A 9,705-nucleotide genomic window follows, 5' to 3' on the forward strand; every position below is an offset into this window, starting at 1 on the left:
TGAATACAGGGGAGCAGATGGGTGAGATGGGCAAAGAGTGTGTCTGTTGGTTCCTGTCACCTTCCTGCCAGCAGAACTATTCACCAGGCAAATGGAGTGAGAGTCCTGTGGGATCCCTTAAAGCTGCTGCAAAACTTGGTGGGGATTGGGATGGGAGATATTCAGGCTGGGACAGCCCTGAAGGCTCTGTTTGTGCCAGATAGGTCTGACTGCATCCTCCCTGCTGAGGGAAACACAGCAGATCATCTCCTGCTGTGCAGCAAGACCAGTCTGTCACATCTGTCTGTCTGTCTCTGCGGTCCAGTGTCGACCTCAGAGTTTGATTTCAACGTGCTGAGTATTGGCCAAGACTAACTGAAAATGTCTGTGGGGAGCTCCTCTGAGAGCCACACTGCAGGCTGAGCTCTGGGGTGACTTTCTCCAGGCAAGGCACAGACATAGCTCAGATTACTGTCCTTGCTTTGGGGAGGGTGACATGGCATCCCTAGACCTGTGGCTTTGCTATGAGCCCTGTTTCTCTGACAGGAGGAAAAAGCCACTCACTTGGAAGTGGTGTCTCTGCTGGGAAGCAACATGCTCATCATCATGATCAGAGGTCCTGATGCAGGGCAAGTGTTATGGACAAAATGCTTTTGCTGCAATCCTTTGAAGTTGAGACTGACCCCAGGACATGGGAGCAGGCTCCCAGGGGCTGGGGATGTCCTCTGAGAGCAGCAGGGCTGTGAACTCCAGCAGCAGAGAGTGTGTTCAGGCTGCACTAGGGGGTCCAGCTCTCTGCTGCTGCTTCAAACAGGGCTTGTTTAGCTGGCTAACAGGCTTGTGCTGAACATCTCTCCTCCCAGGACAGCAGGATACTCAGCGGGATGCCAGGCTCCTTGTGGGGTGGGAGGCAGCAGAGCTGTCTGCTGCTCATCCCTGTCTCGACAGGGGCACTCAAGTATTTAGGAGAGCTTCAAGGTCAAGGAGAAGCATCTGCCACCAAGGTCTCAGCTGTCAGTTGGAGTGCTAGAGCTGAGGCATGTGTTGGGAGGGGATGCTGCTTTGTTTGGGGGAAAACTAGAGAGGTTTACCTCTCAGAGAGCTGGAATCACTGCTGGTAAGGGCTTCCACACTGCAAGGCACCCAGCTGGAGGGCTTCAAAGGTGATTATACCTGGGAATAGCACTGGGGTGGCAGGGACTGTGCAGTAGTGCTGAGAGAAGGGGAAAACATGCTTCAGAAATGAAAGTGTGACCTGATTCCTGTGCTCCATTTTCCCCACCCTGTGTGTGTTTTCAAGCAGCACTGCTCCTGCACAGGTCCACATACAGCACCTGAAACAAGTCTGGCCCTGAGGTTTTGCTTTCTCCCGGTGCTTACGTGTGTGCTGTCTCTCCACAGCCATCAAGGTGAGCTGCGTTGGATCCTGTGGGGTGTCTAACAAGATCAATGACACAGCATGGACTGTGGAGGAGCAGTACTTCAACAGCACACTGTCTCTGGCAGACAAAGGTACAGTCCACAAAGACATGGTGGAGATCTGTGGTTCTGAGATGGGTTAGAGAAGTGTATCACCAAGGCTTCAGCATATTCATGATGTGAAATAGCCCTACACAGACTGCCTTGGCCTGTGCACAGAGGATGGGAGCCAATATCAGAGACTACAAGAGCTTAGCAGGAGCTGTGCAAAGAAGCATCCTGAATAGCTGCAGAATTTGGCAGCCACCCTGCAAACACTGCTGGCATCCTCTGGCCCTGCTCTGCCTGTAACAGAGCTGCCAGCAACAACTTCTCTGCTGTCTCAAAGCCCTGGGGGTTCACTCTGCTCCACTTCCTGCGTGTGTTGTTTATGGTGGTCACAAAACCCTGATAAAGCTGGTCAGTAGAAACCAGGAGTAGTTTGCACTGAAGGGCATGTGGAGGTGCCACTTGTGCTCCAAGAGAAGCACTGGGATCAGCCTAGGACAGTTAGTCCCACACCCCCCACAAGTGAGACGCCCAGAGATAGCAACAGGGTTGTATTATCCTGTGGGGTAAAGTGACACCAGCAGTCCCTGGGGAATCTGGGCCCAAATGAATGCTGTCTTTCTGCTGCTAAATAGGTCAGCCTTACCACAAATAATTCATGCTGTGCCCTGGCTCCTGTTGACATCAAGATGTGCCAGTATTCACCTGCTGAAGGCAGTGGCTGTAGCAGTAACTCTAACGTAGCAAAAGCTCAGGGTAGCAGGAGCTCAGCCCTATGATCCTGTTTTATCTGGTAAAACTGAAGTGGCAGTTTCTCCTAGCTCAGCAATTTTCCAAGCAGAGCTTTTAGCATCTAGGGGAGACTGCCCTTATCCTCACAGCGACTGGTGAGAGTGCTGCTTGCTCTGGAGTCCTGGGAAAGGGAGACAGCTGGCTGGCTGGCCTGGCTCTTGGCTCATGGCCCAGCGGCTGCAGTCACAGGTAAACTGCCTGGGAGAGCAAGGGGAAACATTCCTGCCTGATTTTGGATGCAGTACTGAGCATATACCACAGCTCTGAATGTCAAGGTGGCAAAACCCCAGAAGCTCCATAAAGTGCTGCAGACCATTGAGCTTAGATGAGTCGGGGGCTGGAGGCTGTGGACTTGTGGAGGGGTTTCAACCTGCAACACCTTTTGTTTCTAACATTTAATGATTCAAGGGAGAACTGTGATACTGTAGTCAGTTCTGTCCTGGGAAAGCTGAGTAGTGGCAAAAGCCAAGCAGGAGGCAGGAGTGGAAAGGCAGGAGTGTTGTTTGTTGGAAGCCTCTAGAAGACTTTGATTGCTGCTTTGGCAGTTGGTTCTTGTGAGGTTGCCCTTGGAGCCATCCCCTTGACAACTAGGACCAGGGTGGACTGGGAAGGGTGGAAGGGAAGTGCATGCTCTGAAGTGTCCCCTTTGAAGGCCTGACTTCCAAAAGGCAACCAGAATTTGGTTCTTAAAAAAGGGTTCATGGCAAACCCTAGTCATTTGGCTCTTGATTTTCTGGAACCCAGACCCTTGTGTACATCCCAGGGCAGCGCTGATATCTGTCATCTGCAGGTATCACAGCCTCTGCCAGCCTTGAGTGGATGCCCAGGGCTGGGTGGCAGGGCTGAGCTGCTGGCTCTGCCCTGGAGCCAGTCACAGAGCTGGCAGTGGCCCAGCTTGTGTGCCTGGGCCAGATGACATCTTCCAGAGCTACCATGGCTCCAGGCAAGGGAGGCAGCAAACAGCAGTGCGTGACTTAGTCGAGGTGTAATGAATTGAAGGGAAAATCTGTCCCTGTAGAGTCCTGTGCTCAGAAGTTGTGCTGTAGTGTCACTGCTGTCCTGCATTGCAGAGCTGTGGTGCAGTGCAAAGCCTGGCCCCAGGTCCCAGCAGTCAGTCTGGAGCAGTGTGCTGGGAACTTACAGTCACTGACCTCTGCTCTTCTGCTTTTTCTCTCCAAGTGAACACAACTGCTGGGAGCTCTCAGCCCCTGATTCCCAGCTGCAGGGAAGTAGATAGGGACAGGGCAGCCAGTCCCTGTGGATGGGATTGCAGCCAAGGGCAGTGCTCATGGGGATTTGACCTTCATGCTCAGGAATTATTGTCCTGGACTTGCAGTGTTTGTCCCGTGTCTGTCTTCAGGCAGGGTGGCTGGGCCCCTGTGAGGACAGGGAGCAAGCCATATGGCCATGAGCTGAGACAGGGGAGATTCCAATGAGATATTAGGAAAACTTTGTCACTGTTAGTGTTGTCAGGCATTGGAATAGGGAATTGCCTGTGGAGGTGGTGGAGTTGCCATCCCTGGAAGTGTTTAAGAGGTGTCCACGCCTGACACTGGAGGGATAGGGTTTAGGGTTTAGGGGTTGCAGCAGTGACAGGTTAAGGGTTGGACTTGATGGTCTTAGAGGTCTCCTCCAGCCTTGATGATTCCATGATTCTGAGTGATGGGGTGAAGATAGGAGGGTGCAGTGTCAATGCTGCCTTTGGACCAGAATCCACCAGCAGAGATGACTTGGAAACTGGCCCTTGCAATTGCTGTGCTGGCTTGCATGGCTGTGGGAACAAAAGCCCTGGGGGCTGGCACCGCTCCAGCCTGCGGCACAGGGACAGAGATAACTGTCTGCTGTCACAGCCCTCCCAGTGACATTGATGCATGTCTGGCCTGGCAGAGCAGCAAAGAAACTGAGCTGCTTCTCCATGTCTCTGGCTCTGCATGTGTCTGTCTGTCTCTTCTGGGGGGGCTGCTGGCAGCAGTGTCCTGGCACAGCACAGCCCTGCAGTGAGGCAGCGCAGGGGTTTGCTGGGGGAGCTGGGAGATGGCCTTGTGCAGGCAAGGCCTCAGAGCTGACTCAGCCATGGAGTTTTTAGGCTTTCCAGGAATAGCTCTCAGCTGCCCTGGCCTTTCCTGAAGAGAGCATGAAGGAGCTTCAGACAGACGGAGTGTCCCTCATGGGTGTTCCCCGAGTGCCTCTCTGCAGGGCTGACACCAGGCTGGGAGAGGAAACTGAGGCAGGCTGGACTCCTGGCTCTTGGGGCGTGGGATGTTGAGCTTGCTGATAGGTGATGGCAGGAGCCCAGGGTGTGGGTGAGTTAAGGGAGTTGGAAGTGTTTCCAAGCAAGGACTCCCAGAGAAGCATGGGGCCAGCCTGGCTGCTGTCCCACACTGCTGGCACACAACTCCTTCCCTGGCCACCATCGACAGCAGCAGTGACAGAGCACTACGAGCAAAGGTTACTGCAGTGGCATCTGGTATGGTCCTGCCACGTGTGTCAAAACCACACAGAACCCCTGGGGTGAATCCATGCCTGTTCCTCCAGGTGAGAGCTGGCTGTGCCCACCCCTCCTTCTCCTGCCCTGGAAAGCAAACAGCAGCAGGGAGGGCAGGAACACGGAGGCTCTGATGTCAGCAGAGGGACTGCCTTCCTGCCGTGCTGCCAGAGCTCTTATCCATGCAGGGGATGTCACTGCCCAGCAGCACGGGTGGGAAATGGAGGAAAGGGGAGGAATTCACTTCTGCCTCAGAGGACTCTTCTGATCCTGCCTTCTCCCCACTACAGCAGTGCTGTTACCTGTTTTTGAACCTGTGCACTAAATAAACAGGCAAGGTGTGCAGCGTGTCCTTGCTGGGGGGAGCTGGCAGCCAGGCTGTGCCCTGGGGCAGAGAGTGATGCTCTGCTGGCACCACCCCCAGCCCTCTTCCAGGCCGCTAGCATTGGCTCATCTTGAGGAAGGATCCCAGGTGTCCCCAGGTCCATACAGCCAACGAGTCTCTGTCCTGCCCATCCCTGGTGAGCAACCCCTGCTCCAGTGGTGCCACCGCAGTGCTGGCACCTGGGAGGTGGTACAGGAGGCAGGCTCAGCCTGAAAACAGCCCACCTTGCTCTCTCCCTTCCCACATCCTGAGCACTGACTTTGAAAAACAGCGATCTGTGCTCTTTGAGGACACGTGGGGGGAAGGGGAGAGGAGGTTTGCAAACCTATCCAGGCTCAGATTGTTCTTGCAGCATCGAAGAGTGACTCTGCACTTCACCCACACACCTTCGCACTGAAAGAAGTGAGGGGGCAGCTCGTCCCTCTGTGGCACCAGCTGTTGCTTGTATTCCACGCTGGTTTGGGTTTTTTTTTAAGGGTGTACAGTCTGTGAGAGAGGAGGCAGGCCCTGAAATAACTCAGATGCCCACTTTGCGATGCAAGGCACTTATTTAAAGCACTTTCCCTTCTTGCCCCCTCCTTGGAGCAGCATCCAGTGTGGGGAGGACTCAGCCTGGAGCACCCCCAGGTTGGTGACAGGTGTTGCTGCAGAGGACCCTGCTCCCCTCGGTGCTGGCATGGTGCTTGTCCCCACTGGAGCAGCACATGCTCCAGGAAAGCCTCTCCCTGGAGCTGAGCCCGAGCTGGAGGCAGCAGCACCCGTGAGGAGCTGGGGGTTGTGCAGTAGCCTTGGCAATCACACACAGGCCAATGGTTTAATGAACTCAGGCTCTTTACATAAAAGCTGCTGGGAAGTGCTGAGTGTGCCAGCTGCTCCAGAGCCTCTAGCTGCTCTGTTTGCTGGAGAGCACAGTGTTGTGCCACAGAGATCACTCAGCTCACAGGGGGTTTTCAGGGAGGCTCCGTATTTGCCCCCTGGAGGACAGGCTGAAGTGGGGATTTGCTTTTCCCACTTGGGCTTTGGCTGCTCCCTGATGCTGTTTTATCTTGGGGTGTCTTTTTGCAAAGAGGTACAAGAGGTGGGGGCACTTGGGTTTCTGTAGGTGTCAGCAGTGCAGGAGATCAAGTTGTAGTGAGTACAGAATAGCACCACTTGTACCCGCTGCACTTGGACAGAGATGCTTCTCTTGAATCAATATAATGGAGTGATTCAGCTCTGTGAAGCCTCCTGCTGCTCTCCCCCTCCGTGCCATGGCTCTGCCCTTGCTCAGCCAGAGAGGAGCAGGTTCATCTTGTGCCTGTACCCACGTATGGCTGTTTTCTTCCCTGTATCTCTGACTGATCACAGCTCTTGTCCTGTGCATGGGTTGCACATATAAATGTAGAGTCTTGGGTTGGTTTTTTTTCACTCCCTTTAAATCCTACTTGTACCTGAGTTGAACTCATGCAGGGAGCTGGCTGTAATTTCCAGCTGACCTTTCTTTTGGCAGCTTGTTAGTTAGCTCGAAGGCGCTGCAGGGATTTCCTGGCAGCTCCGCACGCTTCCTCTGCTGGCAGATTTCTTGCACAAAGAGCTATAAAGGGGCAGCTGTGCATCACCTCTTCCCTGGGGTGGTTCTCTGCCAGCCTGGCACAACACCTTCATGGCCAACAGTTGGCACAGGGTGAGGGTCTTGGCTTCCAGCTGGATTTAAAAAGCTTGGTGACCTGACTAGGCAGGATTGTGAGACTTGTGTCTCTCGCCCTGTGCTCAGGAATTGCTGTATGAGCAGGAGGTCATAAAGGAGCAGGTGATGCTCCTGGACAGCCCCTGGCCAGGTGAGAGCAGGAGGATGCACATGGGCAGTACTGAGCCATCTAGGTTGTGCTGGTTCCAGCTCCTGCTGGATTCAGGAGCAGTAGTTGCAGTTTCAGCCCAGGAAAGCCATGGGGAAGGATCTGCAGTTGCCTTAGGTCACAACCGCTTCCTCAGCACTTCCCAATTTCTTGCCTCAGTAGATCAGTTAATCCTCAGAGGGTTTTTGCAGCACTGCCATACTGTCAGATCCTGCTATTTCTTTGACAATGTCCCTGAAAACTGTTGACACAGAGGTTTATGAGCAGTGGAGCCCTTGCCTCAGTGCTGGGCTCTCTGGTGCACCTCCTGTGTTACAGAAAGGTTTATCTCAGCAGCATTACCCATGCTGGAGGTTGTTGCTGCTGTGTGTTTGTGTGTGTGCAAACGCAGTGTGAGTGAGTTGCTGCCTTGAATGGGAGTGTGGAACCTGCTGGGGCTGTGCTCCCTCACTGCTCCAGAGCAGGAGAGCTCTTGCTGCAGCTGAACACTCAGGCTTTCCTGGCAGGTTTGGCTGTGCTTGCTGGCAGGTTGCTCTTCTGGCTGTTGGCTGCTCCCTCAGAGGCACCTGTGTCTGCTGCAGGGATGGCACGAGCAAATGTGTGCATTTCCCCTTGTTTGTTGTAGTTTGTAATCCTGTGTGTCAGCTTCATTCACCAGAGACTGAGCTGAGTCCTCGTGCTAAAGCTACAGTGGCTTGGCATCACCTCAAGTGCCCTGGCACAGACAAAACTAATGCTTCCCTTCTGACAGCTCTGATACAGCCTCCTGAGAGCTGAAGAGCTCTGACCTCTTGCTTACCTCTAATATTCAGTTTTCTGTGCTGCAGAGGTGGATGAGGAGAGAGGAGGGCAGGGATGAGCAGGGTGCTGGCTGCCAGGCCTGCAGTGAGAGTGAGAGCTCTGCCCCATGGCTTGGGGAGACCTGCAGGCTGCCTGTTTCTCTACCCCATAGTGGAAAACACAAACCTGCTGCTTTCCTGCTCTCTGCCTGGAGAGACCCTCAAGAGGAGAGTACCTGATCTGTGCATAAGCACCACTGGTATCAGTGTAGCTCAGCACCTTTCCCTTTCCTCACCCAAGGAAGAGGGAGGGCTGATTTGAGGCAGCAGGAAGGCTATACTGCTACAAGCAATGGCACAGGGGACCAGCAGGCACCAGGTACCTTTCTGTACCACTTGATTTGGCCAACACAGTTAATACATCACTCACTAAGTAGCCAGAGAGAAATTGCCATATGGCCCAGCCTGCTGTTCCTCTACTAGAAGAACCAAAAGATATGTGTACTCCAAAGGCGCAGCTTGTTCCTGCTCTAGCATCCATGTGTGCAGCAGGAGGGAGCAGAGCCACAGCCATCTGCTGGGCAGGTACCAGTGGGGAGAGCCAGGGGTCAGGGCAGGAGCCTCATTTCAGCTGCTCCTGTGCCTGGGCTGCAGGGACACTTTCCAGGCTCCTAGTTGTGGCTGCAGAGTGAACAGTTTCATAGTGTGTTAAGGGGTTGGGATGGAGCTTAGAGATCACCCAGCCCCAACCCCCTGCCCTGGGCAGGGACACCTCCCACCAGAGCAGGTTGCTCAAGGCTTTAGCCAACCTGGCTGTGAACACTGCCAGGGTTGGGGCAGCCACAGCCTCCCTGGGCAACCTGGGACAGTGTCTCACCACCCTCACAGGAAAAAACTTCCTAATATCTCATCTAAATTTCCCCCTTTCATTTTATCCCCATTGCTCCTTATCCTATCACTGCAGTTCCTAAGAGCTTCCTCCTCTTCAGGGGGTGGAGGGAGTGGTACACAGAACACTCTTCTCTTTGGCCCTAGTGTAGCCCTGGGTGAAGGCTGGCGAGGCAGAGGTGTGTGTTGTGGTTGCCTGGCCTGCAGCCTGCTGTGTGCTCAGACACCTGTGCTGTCTGTGAGGTTTCACCAGGGTGAGTAATAAAGGCTCAGCTGAGTCTGTTGGATTTGTGCGTGAGTGACCAAGGCATCTCCCGATTCCCTTCTGGCTTCCCCCCAGTGCCTTCCCCTGCTGGCACCAACCTGGGGGTCCTGGCTTGGTGGCTGTGAGCCTTGCAGAGAGACTGCTGTGGCTTCCAGCCCCCCAGGGATGGAAATGCTGGGGCTGGGGGAGCCAGCCTGGGAAGGGCTGCTTGGCAGATATCCCTGTGGTGGCACTGGTTTGAGCATGCAGCCCAGGCAGATCTGGCCCCACTGGTGCTGTCAGACTGGCCTGTTTGCACAGACCACTAACCCAGCAAGCTGCTGAACAGCCCTGGGAGAGCAGGCAGGATGCAGCAGGTTGGGCTCAGTGTTCCTGTGTGGCTGGTTCCTCCTGAACCCCAGCCCTGCCCTGCTCTCGTGTCAGGGCAGAGGCTGCCAGAGAAGCTTTCCCAGCTCTCAGCTGGCTGCTGTGTGGGCAGGGAGCTTCCCCTGGCTCTGGGAGGGATGACAGCTTTGGAGGGCTGGTGATTTCCTCTGGCTGTCAGCTCAGCCTGGGCAGGGGCCTGGCAGCACTGGCCAGGGAAGCTGCACTGCATGGACTGCAGTCCAAACCCTTTCCGCTCCTGTGCTGGAAAAACTTCGACTTGGATCATTAGTTTAACAGCATAAATATAAACATGTGGTCACTTCACCCCCACGTGGGTATGATGGTGTCATTTTTCCCGTGCAGTGCTGCAGCAGTTTGCTGGTTTCCAGGGAGTGCAGGGAAGCCTTTGGGTTGGAAGGGACCTTAAAGATCATCTCATTCCACATCCTGCTATGGGCAGGGAC

General features: G+C 54.5%; 1 protein-coding gene across 1 annotated transcript in view; it reads left to right on the forward strand.

Annotated features, from left to right (window-relative positions):
* Positions 1-525: 525 nt before the first annotated feature.
* ARRDC1 (arrestin domain containing 1) overlaps positions 526-9,705 on the forward strand; it is a gene marked incomplete at its 5' end in the record, with an annotated part of 15,747 nt that continues 6,567 nt past the window's right edge. The window contains 2 exons of the mRNA XM_009080326.1: positions 526-595; positions 1,381-1,491. Coding sequence (XP_009078574.1) covers positions 526-595; positions 1,381-1,491 — 181 coding nt within the window. The remainder of the gene's footprint in view (positions 596-1,380; positions 1,492-9,705) is intronic.

Source organism: Acanthisitta chloris, unplaced genomic scaffold (genome assembly GCF_000695815.1).
Source record: "Acanthisitta chloris isolate BGI_N310 unplaced genomic scaffold, ASM69581v1 scaffold20718, whole genome shotgun sequence".
Lineage (NCBI taxonomy): Eukaryota > Metazoa > Chordata > Aves > Passeriformes > Acanthisittidae > Acanthisitta > Acanthisitta chloris.